Source organism: Poromitra crassiceps (genome assembly GCF_964638095.1).
Source record: "Poromitra crassiceps genome assembly, chromosome: 2".
Lineage (NCBI taxonomy): Eukaryota > Metazoa > Chordata > Actinopteri > Beryciformes > Melamphaidae > Poromitra > Poromitra crassiceps.
In genome coordinates, this window is record NC_139624.1 from 70,495,885 (window position 1) to 70,520,502 (window position 24,618).

The following is a 24,618-nucleotide window of genomic DNA, read 5'->3' on the forward strand; positions in this document are numbered from 1 at the left end:
AAAATAATCAGACTACTGTATGTATCACCACCACTCACCAGCTGCTGCAGAATGGCTCTTTTCATTAAGGCAGTGGTTCCCAAAGTGCGGTCCGGGGACCCACGGGGGTCTTGCTCGGCGTTCCAGTGGGTTCCAAAATGGAATTCGTTGTTTCATCAAAGACAGCGAATGTGACGTTTTAAAACGTGTGCATTAAACCACTTTGTGATGCTGCTTCATAGTTTGAGGTTGTTATCCCTGAGTGGCACTAATTAGTATTTTAATTACGTGTGCTTTGCGCATCTCAGTGTAATAGCCTAGTTGACCTGATAACTTGAAATGCATATATTTACCAAAAAATATTATTTACAGTAACCGAAAGAGGAAGCTATTATGAATGTCTCCTTCAGCAATGAGAGGCAGCACTTACGCACTGTTACATTCTGCAGCTGGCAGCTGATTTAAATTGTGTTTGGGTGACACCTTGTGGACAATATTTTTTCAGTCATCATCATAGTGTGTAATATATCTATCTATATAACTATATATCTAAATATAACCTATCTGTATCTATCTATCTAACTATCTATCTATCTATCTATCTATCTATCTATCTATCTATCTATCTATCTATCTGTCTATCTGTCTATCTATCTATCTATCTATCTATCTACCTATCTATGTCTATAGCCTATCTACACACACACACACACACACACACACACACACACACACACACACACATACACACACACACACACACACACACACACACACACACACACACACACACACACACACACACACACACACACACACACACACACACACACACACACACACACAGCTATAGCTATAGATAACAATTCATGCTAAATAATTAAAATTATTTTTATATCAGTCTGTAATTTGGACTTGCACCATTATATTCTACAGCTGGCAGCTGATTTAAATTGTGTTTCGGTAACACCTCGTGCTCAAATGCTAAATAATTAAAATAAACTACCATTATTATCAGTCTGGTGTCATTTCCATGCAAATAAGGTCCAGATAATGACAATTGTATTATGATGATGATGATGATGATGATGATGATGATGATGATGATTATTAGTGGTGGTGGTGGTGGTGGTGGTGGTGGTGGTGGTAGTAGTAGTAGAAGAGTAGTAGTTATTAGAGTTATTATAAGAGTAGCATTATTATTATTATTATTATTATTATTATTATTATTATTATTATTATTATTATTATTATTATTATTATTATTATTTGAAGATAGGCTGTTTTGTTTGTTTCCCCCCCTGCCCAACCATATATAGGCTATCATTTTCACATCACTAATAATTAGTCTGATCCGCTATAAATATGATTTTGATCAGATAAGTTGGAGAAAGGACTAGAGGTTTATAATACACTGCAGCACTAGAAGCATTGCAGCTTATCTATTGTTCTAGCAGTGTGTCAGTGTCGTGAAATAAGATGCCTAAAGATCATGACCAATTCGTTTGTGTGGTCAATCTGCGTAATATGCTGCCTTACCTGTAGGTGACACTGTTTGATCATTTCATGCTGTTTTGTTTTCACCATCAAGTAGCTGTGTAAAGCCTGCCACATAGCGCAGAGCTAGACCGGAAATAAATAATCATGCCTCCCAATATTTTATATATATATATATATATATATATATATGGTTTATTTTGAAAAATACAATGCAGGAAATTACATTGTCTATTATGTGTGGCTTGACGCTCGTTGTAGAAGTGTGGTCCCGTGACAAATTTCATTGGAACTTTCTGCGGCCAGGATAGACGCTGATGTTTCCTGCTTTTCAGCCAGTTGACAGAAGCTTATGTAGCGCTTAGCAAGAAAGTACACCCTGTGCTTTTTTGAAGGGTTGAGTGCTTTTTGCACAAACTACTACTGCTTTTGTTGTGTTTATTGACAACTCGCTTGCTTTACACCGACACCCCCCCCCTGGAACTAAGGAAACACATAACGTTAGATGGAAACCGCAGCAAAATACTGTAAGGTACGGGATGTTACCTTGTTCTCTCTTGCTAATGTTAACGCTAGCTAGTTAGGTACCGAGCCTAACAAGCATTGAAATCAACACATTGTATACATTTTATAGGGAATAGTAGCGATATAGCAGTGATATTACATAACTTTTTTCGGTTTTTGAAGACACGAATCCAGAGGTTCCACTGGAGCACCATAACATAAACAATAGACTAGTTGGGTTTTAACACATGCATGGTCCAATTCTGTAAGTACCTTTGCTCGTTCGTTTAAATTTCTAGACTACACAACAGCTTGTTCGCTTGTCAAACCTTTCAGTGTGTGTGTGTGTGTGTGTGTGTGTGTGTGTGTGTGTGTGTGTGTGTGTGTGTGTGTGTGTGTGTGTGTGTGTGTGTTCAACTCCTCTTGCTTATTTTGTTCCTCTCGCATGTTGTTTTCCTTCCTACAATATACATGTCATCTGTGTTGAGATTTCTAACACAGCATAGCCTCAAGTTAAAACTTTAATAACCTTTATTTGTATACGACGTTTCATACATACACAGCATGCATCTCACAATGCTAACATCAATAGAAGGCAGATACAAGACAGATAAAACGATCAAATCCATATCAAAGAAAATAATCAAGTAAAATAGAAAGATAAAACAACACAACAAATACTACCTGCAACTTAGATGCACATTGTGAGTGAACCCACTTTTTCTTTAAATTTTACTTTTCTTGAGCCGATATATGTTGCTTAGCAAATATATTTCAACAAAAGTCAAGGAGAAGGTGGGCCCCTCTCAGTCCTGTTTTGTTTGGAAATGACACCCACGTTTGAAATCGTGTGCTCTGTCTGTTTTGATGTGCCAGACGTCAAAAGTTGTCCAAATGAATCCTGTCATGTCGTCTGTGTTGATCCAGCTGCACGTGTCCCATCATGGCCAGTGGCTGATTTGTTTAGACTCAAGTCATCAAGCATTTCTATGTTGGATGATGTGTGGGCGAATATTTGTTTTCTCTTGAATGTTATGACATAAAACCCAGTTAATGATAAGTTAAATAAATGATAATTGGTTGTGACAAAGGGGATGGTATCCCCCCCCCCCCCCAATCTCCCCTCTGAACCTCCCCTTAACAATAGCCCGGTTTGAGTAAACTGGAAATGTGTTTACTTTCCTTTTGTTCCGAGTTGAAGAGGTACTGGATCCTTTATGTAACAGGTGGCTGTGAAGCACCTGTTTATGTGGTAAGATTTTTTTTTTAATGGCACGGTGAATTTAATCTCAGTCTTCTGTTGGTTTCCCTAACCCACACATTGAGAGCCATTCATCTGTGACAGCTAGAAGTTGATCAAGCACACACCATTGTGGCATGAGCTCAAATCTATCGTCTAATGTGGAGAGTCGGTTTGGCTTGCACATCTAGGGCACCTCAGCTTCTGTGTTTATAATTGTGTTTCTTACAGTTGATGAAGCCGTTGGCAATAGTCTGTCATTAGACTACAAGTTGATCTAGACTACAAGTTGATCTAGTCCAGGCCAGGCCAAGGTGCCCAACAGGGAGATTCTCAGGCCATCAATAAGTAGCTTGCAGAAGAAATCAAACATTTATTATTTTTATGTTTTATTTTTAATGCAGAAACTAAATCCCACTCGTTTGGGTACCCCTTTATCTAGTCTGTGTGTGAAATGCAGACTGAGCCACAGTTTGCAGACTGTGGATGTGTGTGAGTTGTGTGGACAGTTTGCAGCAGACTGTGGATGTGTGTGAGTGGTCTGGACAGTTTGCTTAAGGTTAGGCGTTTACCCAGATGCTCAGTCAGGTCACATGCATTAAGGGGGTGACTGAGTTCAGGCCTCACACTTCTCCAGCTGCACTAGCACTTCCTGTATCCGAGTGAAAGCTCTCTCTCAGTTGCATTTCAAGGAGACATTTGGAAAGGAATGCAGACTATTCTTTACATTGACCTAACCTGTCCTAACTGATATGGTTTGACTCGGACTGTTCAGGGTGTGCTTGTTTTTTTACCAAATTAAACAGACATTTGCAAACCATGTTTAGTCAATGAAATTGTATTTATAATAGTTAATATTGTGAAGTATAATTCTCTGGTTATAACAAAAGGCTGTTAAAAATATTGACATTATATACAGTAGGTTTCTGAAGTAGGTAGTTTCTCTGTGAATGCACTGTGAGTGAATTCAAACTAGGCTTGTGTTGTGTGGCTAACTTGAACCATTTCTGCTTGGCTGGGTGCCTTTTGTATTTGTCAATGGCTGCATGTTTGGATGAGTTTTCACATCTGATCATTCTAGGATGACTTCGTTTTTTCTCTCTCTTGCTCAGATTGCTTCTCATGCGATCACACACACACACACACACACAGACACACACACAGACACACACACACACACACACACACACACACACACACACGCGCATGCTGCACACAGGGGCTGAAAAATGATGCCCAACATCCTCGTAGGATGTCCACACAGGCAAGGATGTGTGTTTGAACGAAGCAGGAAGAATGCTATTTCTGATCCCGTGTAGTGGCCCAGCATATTTGTGCCTGTCAGCACAAGTTCATTCAAGTCGTAGCGTGAAGTGAACGCAGGCAGGCGTAGCTTGAGCTGTGGCTCAGAGGTGTGTTTAAACATTCATCTTGTTCTTCATTATGCTTCCCCCAACCTGTGATTTCAATTACCGCTCTCTGGACACTAAACTTGACAATGCCTGTCAGCAGTAGTAAGGTGCGGTGTACTAACAGCATTCCACACCGATGAGTGGCCGAAGATTTAGGTTGTTGGCTTATGGGCTAGTTTATTTCCCCTTTGAACACAGGTATGTGTGGAATGTTATAAAGCGGGTCCTAGCCTAGCCTGGGACTTCCACAGTCATTGAACCATGAGAAACCCACACAGATGTGAGGGAGGGAAGCTCAAGGAAGTAGTAGGCTCTACTACCCGGCAATGCTTCCCAAACTAGGGGTACGTGGAGGTACTGCAGGGCGTACGTGAGAGAAAGGGGAAAATGGTAAAAATGTCAGAATAAATCATGAAAATAAATGAAACGTTAAAATAAATCTGCTCCGGACCATATACTGTATAATAAAGCTCGGGACGCACTAAATGCATCAACTCTTTCACTCCATTTCTTATTTTGTAATGTTATGTTCTTCAAAAGGTGGGTTATCATTCATTCATTGCATTGTAAGTAGTTGGGTAAAGGCAAGGGGGTACTTGGATTCAGAAATCAGGGAAAAGTACTGAAGCCAAACAAGTTTGAGAACCGCTGCTCTACCGTTTTTGACACTGGCTGTTAAATCTCAAAATTCCCCACCCAATTACGCTATTTTAATAACCTTTTTTTAATAGTAGCTGAAATCCACCTGTTTTTGGTGTGTGTGTGCGTGTGTGTGTGTGTGTGTGTGTGTGTGTGTGTGTGTGTGTGTGTGTGTGTGTGCGTGCGTGCGTGCGTGCGTGCGCGCGCGCGCACGTGCACACATGCACCTGTGTGAAAGAGAAAGAGAGTTTCATGATATTGGTCTTTTTGAATCTGCTTTCTGAGAGCAAATGAGAGAGAGAAAATGAAAGAGAAACTTTGAGAAGGACAGCAGGAGAGAAGGAGAGGAGAGCGATGATGAAGAGGCCGGCATTGAAGGTCCCTCTGATTGCACACATCGTGCATTTTATAGAGGGCCCTATCTCTCTCCCCCTCTCTCTCTCCCTCTCTCCCCCCCCCCCCCCCTCTCTCTCTCTCTCTCTCTCTCTCTCCCTCTCCCCCCCCCCCCCCCCCCTCTCTCTCTCTCTCTCTCTCGCTGCATCCTCGCTCCGACGTGAGCAGAATGTCAGGATGCCTTCAGGATCAATAGTCCAATGGGGGAAAAAGGTGTCCATGAGCAGAGTTGCCGAGTGCTTTGTGAGACCAGCGGGCTGAGCAGAAGATGCTTGTGAGACCAGCGGGCTGAGCAGAAGATGCTTGTGAGACCAGCGGGCTGAGCAGAAGATGCTTTGTGGTCTGAAGGGAAAGAATAGGGAACAACAAAACCAAGCTGACCTCACTGCCATCAAACAATGGACAAAGTCAGAGCAGCGGACAAAAGCGCTTTGTTGTCAAAGGAACACAGACGTGACACAACTCCAAATCACTGTTCGTTATGATTGAACCTGCAGAACAGTTTAATAGCATGTCTTCGGTTCACTCATCAGTTGAGTTCAGCGGACACATCTCATTACTGTAGGACGGCTATAATGCAGCTATGAGTGTATTAGCGCTGTGCCCCCTTCCCTCTTCTTTAGAGAAGGCAGGTCACGTGTAGCTGTCATGGAAGGAGTGTTTTCACTCGTTAATGAGCTTCTCCCCCCTGCTCTTAAGGTCCCGGAAGAATAACTTCATGGTCTGCGCTATGCCTATTGTGTAAGTCAGGCTTCAAATACCCCTGGATCTAAAAATAGCCTACCTTTCCCACCGACAGGAACCAGGGAGAATGTCACAGACGCAGCATGAGTGCGTGCGTGTGTGTGTGTGTGTGTGTGTGTGTGTGTGTGTGTGTGTGTGTGTGTGTGTGTGTGTGTGTTCACGTGTTCACATGTGTTCACACTAGAGACTGTGTGTGAGTGTGAGATGAATGCTTGTGGAGGATGCTAACAGATCTGCACTCATTCTCTTGGAAGGAGCGATGGAAAAAGAGAGATGCGGCGTCTTATAGAGAAATGAATCTATATTACGGTGATATTTAAGTGTTAGGGTATATTTTTGCAATAATGTTGAAAAGAGGTTTTCCATGAAAATCGTGGCAGGGAAGAGTAGGGAGAGTGGCTGAATACTCAGATGAAAGGGTGGATGATGGTGTTCAGGGTCAGAGGAGGAAGGAGGGTGAGTTAACTGCCCACGGCGAGGGAGCCTGCCCGCTTTAACTCCAATGTCTTTAAAGTTTCATGGCAAATATTTGTAGAGATTCAGTGTTTCATTCTTGGCGCGGTGAAAACACACCTGAATCTAGCGTTTTAGACCATCACTGTGACAATAAAACTCAGTGAAACACTCATGCTTCCCCCCAGATTTTTTATCCCATTTTATGCCCCATTATTGCTAATTTTAATTTATTTATACTGGTTGCTGCTCCACCCTCTGCTGATCTGGGGAGAGCTGAAACTGGCTCCATGCTTCCTCCGAGACATGGGCAGTAGCCAGCCGCTTCTTTTCATCTGACAGGGGAAGCTTCACTGGTAGGACATAGCACGTGGGAGGATCACGCTATTCCAACGAGTTCCCCTCCCTCCGAACAGGCGCCCTGAACAACCAGAGGAGGCACCACTTCAGCGACCAGGATATTGCATGTTTTGGTGAGGGGTTCCTATATGAAGGAAAGCCCCCAGGGGGCACGGGGGGAGAACATGCAAACTCCACACAGAAAGGCCCTTTTTGACGACCCCACCCAGTCGGTGGTGGGCACTCGAGGACATGCGGACGGGCACGCACTCCTTCAGCTCTCACAGCGTCCCAGGTGGGAATCGAACCCAGGACCTTCTAGCTGTGAGGCGACGGCCCTTACCACTGAGCCACCGTGTGCCCCTTAGGCCTAATTTTTTTTTTTTTCGGTTCCGGTTTCTGACCGACCCTGTCAATTTACGTGCGACCCATTTATGTTATAAGCTTGTTGATTTGACGGTGGCGCTAAGGGGCGGGGTTTGCCACTGCGCGAAGGTGCTTTTCGCTACGGATACTTTAAAACGAAAATGGCAGGGAGCATGACGGACATGTGCCTTTGTTGAGGTTCCAGCGCTGTCAACCCGGTACCATACCGTGACGTGAAAACACTGCAGACGACTATCAGGCAGAATCGTGTTTACTGTATCTACTGTCAATACTGGATAGCAGTTTAGTGGGGCTTACCCTCTCTTCTGTTATTTCCATCAGTCTTTTGTGTTGCTGCCTTCGGCTCTGGTGAAATAAAATCGATCTCCTTGCTCAGCTTTAACATGACGGTGGTTTTCAATTGTTTTGAGAGAGAAAAAGTCCGCTCCTCGGGAAGCCCTTTGTAGTTGTGTGTAACGTCAGCTCCGCTAGGCCGGAGGCGGGGGTTTAGCGAAGCCGCGGTCTTGCCTGGTGAGTTGCCACCGGGGAAGTGGCTTCATTTCTCCCCGTAGCGTGACTCCCGCCCCCCGCGCAGCGCATGCATGTGAGTTTGAGCAACAACCCAGCGTGAGACCATGTGTCCCCAGCGTGAGACATTACATTACATTACATTACGTCATTTGGCAGACGCTTTTATCCAAAGCGACTTACAATAACACATTTTTTGTCAGCAATAGAGCAATCAACTATGGAGCACAGTCTATGACAACTACAACTTCTGAATGAACAGTGGTACAAGTTTAGGTTAGTGGTACAAGTTTAGGTTAGGTTTAGGTTCGTTTTTTTTTTGTTTTTTTTTTTAATAAGGAAAGAGAGAGAACGAAGTTAGACCATGTGTCCCCAGGATGTGGACCGTGGTTGGTCTCACCTCCTGCACAGTGTCGATCTGGAACCAAAGCAAAGATGTCCCTCTCCCACTCGGGAGTCGTCCAGGATGGGAGGCCTCAGTCGCACAGTTGGAGTTTCTCCCAGTGGAAGAGAGGGTCGCCTCAATGCAACTGCATGTTAGAGGGGAAAACTCGGACGTTTGTTGTTTGCGTGCACACGCCTAACAGCAGTTTGGAGTATTTGGCCTTCTTGTACCACTTTCAGACCAACGACCAGGGTCGGACCAGGGTTACTTGACCCATGTTCAACCCTTCTTTTGTCAATTCACACCAAGTCAGTCAACACAGGTTAATGCCCGGTCATGACAATTCAGGTAGGACCCGGGTCCCTCACAACCCCCGAGAGATACATAAGAATTAGCATATTAGCATAACAAATAGCAACCCGGGTGGTGCCATTCAATCTGAAATCAAAACTTGTCTGACCCACCTGGCCGAGTCGGGCGGGCGGGTTAACCCATTCACACACACATTCAACGTGGGAATAACCCTTTTATTCTAATAACCCTGGCTGGACCTTGGTTCTGAAAGGGGTATTGGAGAGGCTGGGTGGGGTGCTGGAAAAGGCTCCGACTGACTTCCTTCCTAGACCTGCTGGGAGACTTCAACACTCATGCAGGCAATGACTGGGATACCTGAAGGGGTCTTTTTGGGAGGAGTGGCCTATTTGATCTGAACCTGAGCGCTGTGTTGTTATTGGATGTGCTATTTGATCTGAACCTGAGCGCTGTGTTGTTATTGGATGTGCTAGGCTAGCCATAAATTAGCCATAACAAACAATTCAAACAGTTCAAACACAAGGAGGTTGATAAGTGTAGATGCACCGTGGGGCAAAGGTCGATGATTGACGTTATTTTGATAATAAATCAAACATATTATTAGAATGTTTCATCAATGAATCAGCTAATTGAGAAGGGCTACATCAAAAAAAAAAAAAAATCTTTTTCAGTACTCATTACTGAATAGAACTAACTTGGAAAAGTATTGATTGTCTTGTTTTGGCTTTCTTAGCTCTTTGAGAAACAAAAGCTTAAAACAAGGATGTTTGAATGTTTGAGGGATTTTTGACAGTTATGTAACCTAACAAATTACATTATGCATCACTTGCAACATGTCATCTGTTCCACAATAGAACTGTACTCTCCCCCCTCCCCTCCCCTCAAATACAAGATAACATTAGCAACAGACATACAGACAACCAAACAAAATCACATTCTGCTATAACAGACCACACATTCGGTGAGCATGGCAGACCTGCCTAACACATTCACTTGTATTAGACTACCAGATAACTAAAAGAAACAAAATAAAAATCTTACACGTAACGATATAAAACAGTAACAGTAACAGTAACATATGAGTCAATACAATGATATTCACCCCTTTTTTTTTTATCTTTCTCAATTTCTCAAATAAAATTGTTTTCTCTGAAAGAAGATACATTACTGTTTTATACAGATTTCAATGCATGTCTTTGAAATTCTAAAAAAGAAAAGAAAAAATGCATCTAATAGTTTAACTTCCTGTTGGAATTCTAATTTTGCACATTTCTCCTCCTCCCGACATAGTGATCCAGCATGGGGATGGGCCAGTTGTACACATGAAGCCTTATTGTGGAGGACCCCTAAAGAACTGGACCTCTGACCATTACTTTACGACCTTTCACCTGTGAATGCCAACGGCCCCCAGGATGGAGGAACAACCCAACTGCCCCAATGTCAGCATCCCCTGCTACAACGAGCAGAGGGACAAGAAGAAGCGCTACACCGTGCGTCTAAAACCTCTTTTCACTGCTGCTTTGATCAATGAGTGAATTGAATTCTACCAGTTACCATTGACATCTTTGATAGTCGGGCACCAAGTGTCTGTGAATGCTATTTGTGTCAAATTAGCGTAATCACGTTAAGTCACCATATTAACGCGTGACGCTGCTGCTGTGGCAACTGTGTTTCCATGAGCTCTCCTTACCTTTTTTGCAGGTTTACAAAGTGATGGTCAGTGTTGGAAGACATGAGTGGTTTGTCTTCAGGCGATATGCAGAGTTTGATAAACTCTACAACGCAGTGAGTAGTAGAACCTCATCACTTAGAGAGATCAATCTTACAGGGTGTGGGATACCCAACATATGACCATATTATCTTTAAGAGTTCAGTAAAAGTACAGACAGTATGACTATTTCAGTATGTGTTCCATATGAGTCAATCACAAATTTTTTGATTTTTTTTTTGTCATGCCATTGTGTCATTCATTCATTCAAATCTTGTGATTATGGCCTTTTTGGACGCCCTGACGTCTCTCTGCTACTGTCTTTTAATGTCTTTTAATGCAGTTAAGGAAACAGTTTCCATCTATGAACTTGAAAATTCCAGCTAAGAGGATATTTGGGGATAATTTTGACCCAGGTAAGTGTTGGCACAAAACACTGAAGTATTTTTAATGTGTCAGTAGTAGTAGTAGCAATTCATATAGTGGTTCCAGATTTGCATTTACCAATACACAGCATGCAATGTAAATATGTCTCGTGTCATAATTCAATAGAGAGGCAAAGTGACCGCCTACTTCCTGCTTCATCACTGTACCAGAGATTTTTATCTGCCATTTATTTTCTGTATAAAAATAGTTTTACTTCTTCAAACCAAACGGTTCAGCTATATTTAGAATCAGGAGAGACCATAGAACATTTCACTTGGACCAAAACAAAAACAAAAAACATCGAAAAAATATTTTCTTTAAATCTGCAGTTTTTTACGTTTTGGTCTGAGTGAAAAGTTATGCGGTCTCTCCTGTTTCTAAATATATCTGTACCATTTGGTTTGAACCAGTAAAACTATTTTTATACGCATTTTACGAAATGTCTATGGGAAAATAAATGTGCGGATGAAAATCTCACTTTGCCTCTCTATAGACAGCATCATTCACTAGTACATCAGTATAAGCTGCTTTCATTGATCGCATAGAGTTCATCAAACAAAGAAGAACAGGGTTACATGAGTTCATCCAGCGACTTGTGTCACATCCTCAGCTTTACCACCAGTAAGTATTAGTGTTGTTACTATCACTCTATTACATTACTGACTTTACCACCAGTAAGTATTAGTGTTGTTACTATCACTATTACATTACTGACTTTACCACCAGTAAGTATTAGTGTTGTTACTATCACTATTACATTACTGACTTTACCACCAGTAAGTATTAGTGTTGTTACTATCACTCTATTACATTACTGACTTTACCACCAGTATTAGTGTTGTTACTATCACTCTATTACATTACCGACTTTACCACCAGTAAGTATTAGTGTTGTTACTATCACTATTACATTATCGACTTTACCACCAGTAAGTATTAGTGTTGTTACTATCACTCTATTACATTACTGACTTTACCACCAGTAAGTATTAGTGTTGTTACTATCACTATTACATTACTGACTTTACCACCAGTAAGTATTAGTGTTGTTACTATCACTATTACATTACTGACTTTACCACCAGTAAGTATTAGTGTTGTTACTATCACTCTATTACATTACTGACTTTACCACCAGTAAGTATTAGTGTTGTTACTATCACTCTATTACATTACTGACTTTACCACCAGTAAGTATTAGTGTTGTTACTATCACTATTACATTACTGACTTTACCACCAGTAAGTATTAGTGTTGTTACTATCACTCTATTACATTACTGACTTTACCACCAGTAAGTATTAGTGTTGTTACTATCACTCTATTACATTACTGACTTTACCACCAGTAAGTATTAGTGTTGTTACTATCACTCTATTACATTACTGACTTTACCACCAGTAAGTATTAGTGTTGTTACTATCACTATTACATTACTGACTTTACCACCAGTAAGTATTAGTGTTGTTACTATCACTCTATTACATTACTGACTTTACCACCAGTAAGTATTAGTGTTGTTACTATCACTATTACATTACTGACTTTACCACCAGTAAGTATTAGTGTTGTTACTATCACTATTACATTACTGACTTTACCACCAGTAAGTATTAGTGTTGTTACTATCACTCTATTACATTACTGACTTTACCACCAGTATTAGTGTTGTTACTATCACTCTATTACATTACCGACTTTACCACCAGTAAGTATTAGTGTTGTTACTATCACTATTACATTATCGACTTTACCACCAGTAAGTATTAGTGTTGTTACTATCACTCTATTACATTACTGACTTTACCACCAGTAAGTATTAGTGTTGTTACTATCACTATTACATTACTGACTTTATCACCAGTAAGTATTAGTGTTGTTACTATCACTATTACATTACTGACTTTACCACCAGTAAGTATTAGTGTTGTTACTATCACTCTATTACATTACTGACTTTACCACCAGTAAGTATTAGTGTTGTTACTATCACTCTATTACATTACTGACTTTACCACCAGTAAGTATTAGTGTTGTTACTATCACTATTACATTACTGACTTTACCACCAGTAAGTATTAGTGTTGTTACTATCACTCTATTACATTACTGACTTTACCACCAGTAAGTATTAGTGTTGTTACTATCACTCTATTACATTACTGACTTTACCACCAGTAAGTATTAGTGTTGTTACTATCACTCTATTACATTACTGACTTTACCACCAGTAAGTATTAGTGTTGTTACTATCACTATTACATTACTGACTTTACCACCAGTAAGTATTAGTGTTGTTACTATCACTCTATTACATTACTGACTTTACCACCAGTAAGTATTAGTGTTGTTACTATCACTATTACATTACTGACTTTACCACCAGTAAGTATTAGTGTTGTTACTATCACTATTACATTACTGACTTTACCACCAGTAAGTATTAGTGTTGTTACTATCACTCTATTACATTACTGACTTTACCACCAGTATTAGTGTTGTTACTATCACTCTATTACATTACCGACTTTACCACCAGTAAGTATTAGTGTTGTTACTATCACTATTACATTATCGACTTTACCACCAGTAAGTATTAGTGTTGTTACTATCACTCTATTACCGACTGTATCAAATCTGAATCAAAGAGGACCAAATGTTATCAGCCATGCTTCATACTTGACATGAATAAGATGAAGGAAGACAGATGAAGTAGTGCTGCTTTCTGCTATTTCACCGACAATGTCTTCCTCCCTCTTTAACGTCACAGTCCAGATGTGAGGGCCTTCCTACAGATGGACAAAACGAAAAACTTTTCGGATGCCTCTGAGGATGAGGATGACAAAGTAGGTGACTGATCAACCTGTGAATGAATGAATGAATGAATGAATGAATGAATGAATGAATGAATGAATTTATTTTGACAAATCAAAAAATACAGTAACAAGCATATACAGTACAAAATAATTCATCCGGATATCACAAAAAAGTCCTCAAACTTATTTCCATTGTGGTCCCGAGACCAATTGTTTGTTTGCTTGACAGTGGATACACTGATACGGTCACTGATGTCAGATACTGGGCTAAAATACTTTTGTCACTATCAGAGATTTTCCTCCAGATTCCAACTCAATTATAAATCAAAAGAAATACTACAAGCTGATTAAACTGCCAACTCTCCATATATATATATATATATATATATATATATATATATATATATATATATATATATATATATATATATATATATATATATATATAAATATAAGTTGTTTTGGATTGGTACCTGGTAAACACTGATAGAGAGGCAGTGAATAACTGGTAATATTGCCAAATAACAAAATATGTTGACATGTTGTGTGTAATATTGTCAGTGTAGTACTGATGACAAACTATTCTTGGATGCATGGACTGGCCTAGACAGTGAATCAGTGTTCAATAGCCTTCAGCCACTTCCTGGTTGCTGATCGATCATGTTTTCTCTCCTGGTTAACAGAACAACTCTACCTCCAGAAACATTGATCTGGGACAGTCCGGAAACCCGCAGTATGTTCCATAGTCAGATGCACTTAAAAAAAATCATGTCTGCACCTGCAGGAATGTGTTGTTTTTGACATAAAACAGGTTGTCTCTTTTTGGTAACTATTTCAAACGTCTCATTCGTTTGATCTTATTTGTTTTCCATAAAATAAACGTACTTGTTTTGTTTTCTTTCAGTGCGAAGCCCACAGACTTTGACTTTTTAAAAGTCATAGGGAAGGGGAGTTTTGGAAAGGTATGTGAACAATGCAGTATTTCAAAGTGCAGTTGCTTTCTTCTAATTCCAGTGTGAAAATTCTCATGAGTAATTACAAATCAATTCTATGAATTAAAAAAGACCAATGCAATAATATAATGTATTATTTATAATAGTGATCAAATGTTGCTGCCATGTCTATTACAGTTTCATCACAGAAAAAATTAAAATATGAAGACAAGAGATCAGTCACATACAGTATATATGAGTGACTTGAATGACTAGCTACTTTTTCTTGCTGTTGTTTTTCCTCAACACCAGTTGCAACAACAGTTTTACTTCTGTATGTAGTGACATTTGCATTCAGGAAGTGAGATTTCTTTGCAGGAGTGACACAGGTTTTAGGCTGCTGTTGTGTCTGCTGTTGGTGCTCAATGTGCTTTCTCACCCATGTGATGAAGGTTCTCCTTGCAAAACGGAAACACGATGGGAAGTATTATGCAATCAAGATCCTACAGAAAAGGGTCATTCTCAACAGAAGAGAGGTAATTATTTGACTGTCAAATATCAGTCTTATCACCCTGATCCCATCCATCTAACAGGCATTAAGGTTCTCCTACTAAACCTTTCCTTTTTCCACTCAGCAAAAACACATCATGGCAGAGCGGAACGTGCTGCTGAAGAACGTGAAACACCCTTTCCTGGTCGGGCTTCATTACTCCTTTCAGACCACAGACAAGTTGTACTTTGTGTTGGATTTCGTCAATGGAGGAGAAGTGAGTAGTTTCACTATTGTGATGATGTGCTCACTCACACAGCAATGAGTCACAGAGCCAAGGGGAGCTGCCAATACCAATAACACAGGATATCTCTAAGGCCTTGTTCAGACTAGGAGGCCAAATCTGATTTGTGAACTTTAGTGACCTACTAATGACTTTATCCAGATTGGTTTTATGAGTCTGGACGCTCCAAGTCTGATTTGTGTCACTTGTCCCCAACCACATATGGAGGTAGTTTCCAATCTGCTTCAAATGTACTTTTGACTGATGTGTCTTCAGTGCGGACGCGCAGATCCACCAAATCTGATTTGAACGTCACTCGCAACTCGTCATCAAATGCTTCTGCGCAGGAAAACCACATCACCAACGTACGTTGCTGACGCCCACGTCGTTACCATAGCAACTCATGCAGATGGGCTGTTTAGGTCTGGACACACAGATCTGACTTGAAAATCAGATTTGTGGCAGTGCGGACACACTCCCAAATCAGATTTGGGAAACCAATCAAGATAATGATGATTAATGACTTTATCAGCTAATCGGATTTGCCTGTAATGTGAACATGGCCTAAGTGCTTTGATAGGAAGTCCACTGAGAGTACGGCAGTGTGAAAGTCTTCTCAGAGGTTACTAGATGACTCAATGCAGTATGATTCCCCTTCATGCGTGAGCCGCCATGCTGCTTTTTAAAGCTGCCCATACAGCATGTGTCACTGACCGTGTGTGTGTGAGTGAGTGAGTGGCCACGATGCTCAGTAAATAGTCTGACCCTTACCCTTACATTGTTGCAAAAGTGACAGAAATTAAAGCTGCAAACTGTCCACACATTACATACATTTACATACAATTACTCTTTCTCTAAGAACTGTATTAGCCAGAGCCGTGTATATAGAAGAGTCGCAACATCTTCATTCACTCCAATGGTCATGGACCAGTTTTTTTACTCTCAAGAGTTCCAGGAAGTAAGGTCCTGGATTAAGCAGCACTGTCGAGTTGCAGCAAAATGGACAGTTTGTGTTGTACTTTGAACGTTTTTTTTTTTTTCTTGAATCAAATTGTACATTATCAGTTTTATTTTAGCATTCAAAAGTAGCGCGAGACCCTTTCCTGGCTGTTCATTGGCTAATGAGTCACACATTTTGGTCCTCCGCTGACGCCACTCTCTCTCTAGAGGACACTAGTATTAGCTAGCCAAATTTCCTGCATTAGAATAAATACTTCTTTACCATGTGCGCAGTGTAAGCCAATAGAGAGCCAAAGTCTCCTTCCGTTCGGGTCCTATGCGAACCAGCCGCGAAAAAATATGAATGGTGGTGAATGGCGAGAGACAATCATTTTTTGATCCCAGCCGTGAGGTCCACATATAATGTTTGTCAATTTAAAAGATCACTTTGCAAGTCAAGAAAGTCACCACTCACCAGCATTTTTTATTTATTTATTCGTAGGTATACGAATTCGTAGCTGGTTCGTAGCTGAAGCAGGAAGTACCGTAAATTCCGGACTATAAGCCGCACCGGTGTATAAGCCGCACCTGCAAAGTTGACTATTTTTTTCTTATATAAGCCGCACCGGACTATAAGCCGCGGGTGTTTTAATGGTATTTTTTTTTTTTTTTTTTTTTTTTTTTTTTGTGTTTTAATGTTTAATTACCATATGTAAGGGTTCATGCACAGAGGGGATTGTCGGGAAAGAGATGGCTGTTTGAGGAAGCTCCCATTTATTAACATTTCAACAAAACAACATAACACAACACCACCTGTGTTGTTTTTTACAGTGCACACAGTGTCATACAGTGTCATACAGTGTGGTGAAAAGAGGGCAAGAGAGGAAATTAAAACTTATTATAGTTATATAGGATTTATAGTTAGAAAGAGTGCTAAAAAAGAGAGATTTTTTTTTTTTTTTTTTTTTTTTTTTTTTAAATCCATAGATAAGCCGCACCGTTATATAAGCCGCAGGGGCCAAAAAACGGGAAAAAAGGTGCGGCTTATAGTCCGGAATTTACGGTAGTTGGGCACTTTGGCTCTCAATACGAGGGATCAGCCGAGCAGCATTTTGGTAAACAAACTGCGTCACTGGGTGGCAACGGCAATGGAACCCTATGGAGCGTGAGCTTTGGGAGACGTGAGTGTCTGACTCTAGCCGGCTGACTCGGTTTACATTTTAAAAACTGCGACAGTTCACACAACTTTAACACGAGATGTACATATACATCAAACTCTTGAGAGCTACTTCTGCTCTCACTCAGAATGTCAAAATATAAGCGATGTGATGTATAGTTTTTGAGATATTAACGTTTGTTCGGCACAACTCATACTAATAACTTCCACGGGGTTCCGCATTTCTTGGTGGCAAGTGACGTCATGCTGATTCGTCCTATATTAACCTATGAAAATGTGTATACATGCCATTAAATCAGTGACAGAAGCACAGCATACATCCTTGTTTCTGACCCAGCAGCATTTTTCCCACTTTTGTACAATACTTTATAGCAAATATTACAATACTGTTCATTTATTCATAAGCAGGTCTGTGGATTATGTCTTTACTTGTCTTACAGCAAGTTTGTAGTAAACCCTTTCACGTGTTGGTGCATTAGCCTTTTCCTGATTGGAGAGTTAACAGCAACTTGCCAAGCCAGTTTTTGGCAAAGCGCTCAATCTGTGTGAGCACTATGCATTCATGACGCGGGACTTGCCGACAGTGCATGAAATCAGATGTGACCCACTCAGATCAGACGTGACCCACTGAGATCAGACGTGACCCACTCAGATCAGACGTGACCCACTCAGGCATTTCTAATCATTCAACTAATCGAACTGAACCCTCCCTTTTCTTTTAGCTTTTCTTCCATCTTCAGAAAGAGCGGACATTTCCAGAGCCCAGAGCAAAATTTTATATTGCAGAAATGGCAAGCGCCCTGGGATATCTGCATTCTCTCAACATTGTATACAGGTATGCAGAGGGTTGAGTTAGACATACACATGCTTCATGTTAAAGGAGAAGTCAGTTTTTTTTTACAACCTGGACATTATTCTCAGCTTTAATTATGATTTTGAACTCACCCTGAAAGTTTATATATATATATAGTAGGTGGGCACTTTATATACTGTATATATATATATATATATATATATATATATATATATACATATATATAGCTATATCGATGTACCACGACGCTGTATGTGCCAAGCAGCTGCCTGGGAACGAGGAAAACGAGGCATCTGTAATGCGTGTATTTACATCCTGTAAATAGCTTATTTTCTGACACGCAGCGGCTCATATTCTTATTATATCATAGAGACAATAAGAAAATGAGCGCTCTATTTACCTTGGTGCAGCGTGTTCACCCCTGTCTCTGTCTGCTGTCTGTCTCATTGGTAGAGATAGCAGCTCCCATTCCCCCGCTCCTCAGTTTGTAATCCACATGACGTTATTCCAGCTCAAATAAATACGGGCGGCCATCGAATTCAAATGCATTGTCAACATTCTGGAAATCAGATAAATATCAGCGGTGTTTAGCATGCTGATCGACTGCTCAGACTCAGGGGTACGGTGGTGCAGTGGTAAGCGCTGTCGCCTCACAGCTCAAAGGTCCTGGGTTCGATTCTCACCTGGGACGCTGTGGGCGCTGGAGTTGTGACCCCCCCATATCTTCAGTGCCTACTGCCCAGGTGGGCTATCTCATCGAAAGGGCCTTTCTGTGTGGAGTTTGCATGTTCTCCCCGTACCACCCAGGGGGTTCCTAAGGTCCAGGTTGTAAAAAAAACAGAATTCTCCTTTAAGTGCTCTGAATGATCGAACCAAAATCTCTCAGTTAACCAGAGGTCCTAAAAACAGATCACATATAAAAGGTTTGAGAACATTTTAACTAGTCGCCATTTTACAGCCTCTAGCAGTGCTCGTTTTTATTAAGCCACTAGTTAACTCACTAAATGCATGCAAATGTAAAACTGCAGATAAATTGACTTGAATGTAATTTTCTTTCACAAGTGTGTGTCCCCATGATACTTCAAGTGATATCCTTGTAAATTAAGTGATGTGATGTTGGCTTCAGTCACATGATGAAGTGTCTTTTGGGTTGAAATACATTTTTTTTTCTCCAGAGACTTGAAGCCAGAAAATATCCTTCTTGACCATGAAGTGAGTAATCCCCTTCCCCCCCAAGACGACGCTGTGTAATCAACAACATCAATATATATACCAGGACAGCTGAACAGCTGATTCTCTCATGTTTGATATTATGTTGTCGGGGGGGGGGGGGGGGGGGGGTGGGGCAAATGCTGCAAAGTTACAGCACAGGAGGACTATAAGATATATGACACAAGCCTATTCCTCAGCAGTGTATACCTCCCATGAACAAGAGTCACTTCCAGTTTCAGCAGGACAGAATGTGTGTGTCGTGATTGGATATTAGGTCATCTTACCAACGATTTTCCTGGCTAGCCTTATTGAGAAAGTGAGGAAAGCGTGAATGGGAGCGAGGGAGCTACGCTGCGGCCAACATTCCTGGGCAACAATAGAATCCTCAGTCCCCGGGGATAATGAGCTGCTTGTGTGGCATACGCTGTGTAAAAATGTCCCCGGCTCCTCTCTTTAAAGGGCCATATCGTTTTGACCGACTTCGGATTGTGCAAGGAAGGCATTTCGCAGACGGATACCACCTCTACATTTTGTGGGACACCTGAGGTATCGCGGCCTACTGTGTACTGCAGGGATACTCAACTTGCTTTGCCCGGGGGCCACTTTCGTGAAATGATAGAAGGCCAGGGGCCAGTTAATAAACAAACAATATACATTTTTCTGTAGCGGATTGTAGTTTTTGGGGTGTCAGCCGGAGTTTAGTCTGACAATGTTGTGCACACCGGATAGTTAGTTAAGTTAGTTAGGTTAAGTACATACATAAGTGCCTGGATAGCGAGCAGACGGCGGTATTTGACAATTTAGCAGCTAAATCATAAATCATAGATTATTGAAAGATATTCCATATTCCAGACTGAAATGCTATAACAGAAGTGGAGTATTGGACAAGATGCATGTTGCGTTCAGGTGCACTGTAAAAAAAAAATGCAATTCCATCGCGGGCCCGCAAGTTGAGTATCACTGGTGTACTGTGTCTGTGTACTGTGTACTGTGTCTGCCTACAGTGTACTGTGTACTGTGTCTGCCTACAGTCTACTGTGTACTGTGTCTGCCTACTGTGTACTGTGTCTGCCTACAGTCTACTGTGTCTGCCTACAGTGTACTGTGTACTGTGTCTGCCTACAGTGTACTGTGTCTGCCTACAGTCTACTGGGTACTGTGTCTGCCTACAGTGTACTGTGTACTGTGTCTGCCTACAGTCTACTGTGTACTGTGTCTGCCTACAGTCTACTGTGTACTGTGTCTGCCTACAGTCTACTGTACTGTGTCTGCCTACTGTGTACTGTCTGCCTACTGCCAGTTTTGTGCCAGCATTTTACGAACAACCCTCACCTTCAGTGTCAAACTTGCAATAATTAACTACCCATTTTAGAATGAAATGCAGTTAATCATTTTACAAGGATGAGTGTATTCATTCTTTGGACCGCATGCATAGGGTGTCTTGTTTTGCAGGGCAGGAACTTTTTTTTTTCTTTTCTTTTTTTTAAGAACAGATGTAGTTGATAATACATTTGATTTGTTTGTATTAAATCAGAAGCAAAGTTGTGAATGTATTGTCATGAGTTTTGCTTCTTACTGGCAGTACCTAGCTCCAGAGGTCCTGAGGAAGCAGCCGTACGACAACACAGTAGACTGGTGGTGCCTGGGCTCAGTACTGTATGAAATGCTTTTTGGCCTGGTGAGTTATTACTTTGGACCATCTTCCTCAAAATTATAGTTGTTGTTGTTGTTTTTGTTTTGTTTTGTTTTGGGGGGGGCTTGTGGCCTTGTAAGAGGATATTACTCTTGCCCACAGCTTAAAGTTCTAACTCTTTGTACTGCTGAACTGTCTGTAGCAAATTAGAGGGGAAGTGTTATGCTAAATGAGAAAGCACCATATTGCACTGTCACACTCATGCAGCGACTTCTCTCTTCTTTGTCGTCTCCCAGCCTCCATTCTACAGCAGGGACACACATGAAATGTATGACAACATCCTCCACAAGCCACTGGTGATGCGCCCTGGCGCATCCAGCACAGCCTGGTCCCTCCTGCAGGCACTGCTGGAGAAAGATGGCGCCCACAGACTGGGCTCCAGGGACGACTTTGTGAGTGGGATTATTCACTGGGCACCCTCTGGTGGCCAATGTGTGTACATCAGTTCACCTCTTTTTAGTCATCGATTAGAGGAATTATCACTGATTACTTCTACTTGATCTAGTACGTAAACATTTTCTAGAAATACAAAGTTATGTTTACTGTAGATGTGATATTTGTTTTCTTCATTGTTCAGAATGAGATCAAAGGACACACCTTCTTCTTCTCCATCAACTGGGATGACCTTGAACAGAAGAAGATCCCTCCCCCGTTCATGCCCAATGTGGTAAAGATCTCATTTCTCAGCCAGTAGTCACAGCCTTAAGGCCGTTACACATGGGGAGTGTTTTTTCTCTCTCTTCTTCTTCTCTCGTGTGATTAATTTGCATGTCAATAATATTTTTCAAAGTCTGTGAAAGAGCTGTTGCACACCTTAAAAACTTTAAATCAGGTGCATAGGATGGAACAATAAACTAGGAAATATTTTTCAAACCTATATCCAGTCAATGCAACTGTGCATATATCAACGGCGAAGTTTCGGTGAGCAATATTGCAGCATTTATTTTTTTTGGACCAGGGTCATTTACTCCTGAAATTTGCTTCCGACATGTACACATCTTTTGCTGTGATTGACAGGTGACTCAAATTCACTTTACAATTTCGTGCTGTTTAACAAAGCTGGATACTGATCTGTATGTCTGCCTGCTGTAATATCGTCAATCATGTTATATGTGTGCTTCCCCCTCCCCATGTCTTTACAGAACTCTCCCTATGATATCTCAAACTTCGATCCCGAGTTCACAGATGAGATGGTGCCCAACTCTGTGTGCTGGTCTGCAGATCATTCCATAGTCAACGCCAGTGTCATGGAGGCAGACGACGCCTTTCTTGGCTTTTCCTACGCCCCGCCTTCTGATGACTCCTTCCTATGAATCTTTCCCTGATGACATCTTGAATTGCCTTAACCTGTCTTAACTTCTTTTGACTAAAGGGAAGAATTCATACCATGGATGAACCCATTCTGTGAAGCCAAAGCAAGCATTTGAGAAAATATGGCACGTAAATACAAATTTTGGTTACAGGAAAATGTGTCAAAAAAGACTTTATTTTTATTTTTTACCAATTGTATTTATATATAACAGATTATATTTTTAAGAATTAAGGACAGCCTTTCTTTATTAATGTATTACTTTCTGGTTTGTGATGATCCAGTTAAAGTGGTTCCTAAAATGAGCCTTTAAAAAAAAGCCTTAATAATCCATTGGTTAAAAAGAACAAAATCTGCAATTGAAATGAAATCCATCCTTCACACAGCAGTTTACTTCAAAAGTTGAATTTAAACGTAAGCCTCACAGGAAAATGAAATGTTCTCAGCTGTTTGACAGACAGGTGGAAATGTATGTGTTTGTCTGTGCTCTCTGTTCATGTGTTCTCACTGTATTTACTGTAAAAAGCTATCATATTCATTTAGGGTGAATTTAGCTTTCAGCTGGAAATTGGGAATACTTGAGAGATCACTGAAAAGAGCATTTTGGTTGGCAGGTCATTTCAATGCATTATGTGTATGTAAAAAAAAAAATTATGTTTTTTCTTTATGTCTGCAGAGTTCATTTTTTATGTTTGTTTTTTTCGCCTTAAGACATGTATTCATATGACAGAAATAAGCATTTAGAAATATGCACAACTATACTCTTGCACAATAATAATAATACTACTAATAATAAAAAAAAATAGAATAACAACTTAGAGAACTGTGTGTGTGGTGGACTGTCTTTTATCAGATATTTGGATGACATTCTTCAAGTAATGAATCTGTGTGGGGGTGTGAGAGAATGAATGAATCCTGGATTGTGTTTGTTTTTACTGGAGCATTTTCTTCTAATTGACCTCAAGACCGTTATCCTATTTGTGAAAACTGGTGTGTGGGGGGGGGGGGTGATTTCACTGTTTTTGCCCCATCTAGACTGCATAAGACCAGATCCAGTTCAAAGACTAGCCACAATAACACTACCTTTCAAATCTGGATCTAGATCATTGACGGCATAAAAATTAAGTAAATTTCTGCATTTCATGCAGCTGCCCTGATTGCACCGTCAGAGGTGCGACAGGCAGCGATGCCCAGCAGGTAGCCTGTTACCCGTGCTTTCATCTGACTATATTAACCAGGTATGCCTATGGGAGTGTATTTTCTGCCTATACATGAGTTCACAAAGTAGGAATAATGGTTGTTGGAACACACAAGCATAATTTGGCACCAAATCTTGCCAAAACAACAGAAGAGAGAGCTACAAAGTGTATTTCAGGACAGTCCCACACACACCTTTTGTTGGTAGCATGTAAATCTGGTTCAAATCTATTTATCCAAGATTCCACTATGCCCTCATAACTCATTGAAGCTTGGCAGCACCAGGCAGCAGTGTCCACAAATGAACAAGGAGAGAAATTGTGTTCTATGCTGAAGTGGGTTATTGTCTCTGGTGAAACCAAATGAGGGAACAGATCAAGTAGGAAAAGTAGAGAGTTGTGGTATTTGTCCAGGTAAAATATTTCTGAACAGAGCTGATGATGCTGGAGAAAAAAATCTGAAGATCTTGAGGGCGTGAGGTATATAAATGATAGATCAAGATCTAGTGCATGATGTGGTACTAATGCAAGGGTAGCAGCTCACCCTCGTCGATAGGTGGTGGTAATGTCATTCTCGGAGACGACTCGAGAGGGACAGTCTTCTTCCTCTGCAAAAGAACCAATCACGGACGAGTGTGATTCAAGTAGGTGGCGGTAATGCACAAAAAGCTGTTTGCCAACCGCCATAAAACAAAAGAAGAAGAAGACCGTGATTCAAACTAACAGCGCTTTGGAAGTGGTGAGTGTGGTCGTTGTGCGCCGTGTCCTAAGTTAACTTTATATTATTTGGGGGATCCAAGAACAATACCTAGCTAATGTCGATAATTTCCAT

The 24,618-nt window shown here is 40.8% G+C and overlaps 1 protein-coding gene across 3 annotated transcripts; it reads left to right on the forward strand.

Annotated features, from left to right (window-relative positions):
- Positions 1–1,794: 1,794 nt before the first annotated feature.
- Positions 1,795–23,399, forward strand: sgk3 (serum/glucocorticoid regulated kinase family member 3). 3 transcript variants are annotated; one of them, XM_083632065.1, is made up of 17 exons: positions 1,795–2,245; positions 10,082–10,281; positions 10,493–10,576; positions 10,843–10,915; positions 11,471–11,546; positions 13,696–13,771; positions 14,425–14,474; positions 14,646–14,703; positions 15,126–15,209; positions 15,309–15,440; positions 18,285–18,397; positions 19,552–19,588; positions 20,048–20,134; positions 21,171–21,266; positions 21,518–21,673; positions 21,859–21,948; positions 22,424–23,399. In XM_083632065.1, the coding sequence occupies exons 2-17, from the start codon at positions 10,186–10,188 to the stop codon at positions 22,592–22,594; spliced, it is 1,479 nt and encodes a 492-aa protein (XP_083488191.1). In that variant the 5' UTR covers positions 1,795–2,245; positions 10,082–10,185; the 3' UTR covers positions 22,595–23,399. The 3 variants fall into 3 exon arrangements, with proteins under 3 accessions (XP_083488191.1, XP_083488192.1, XP_083488193.1); XM_083632066.1 differs by having other exon boundaries at positions 1,795–2,008; XM_083632067.1 differs by having other exon boundaries at positions 1,795–2,003.
- The last annotated feature ends 1,219 nt before the right edge of the window (positions 23,400–24,618 follow it).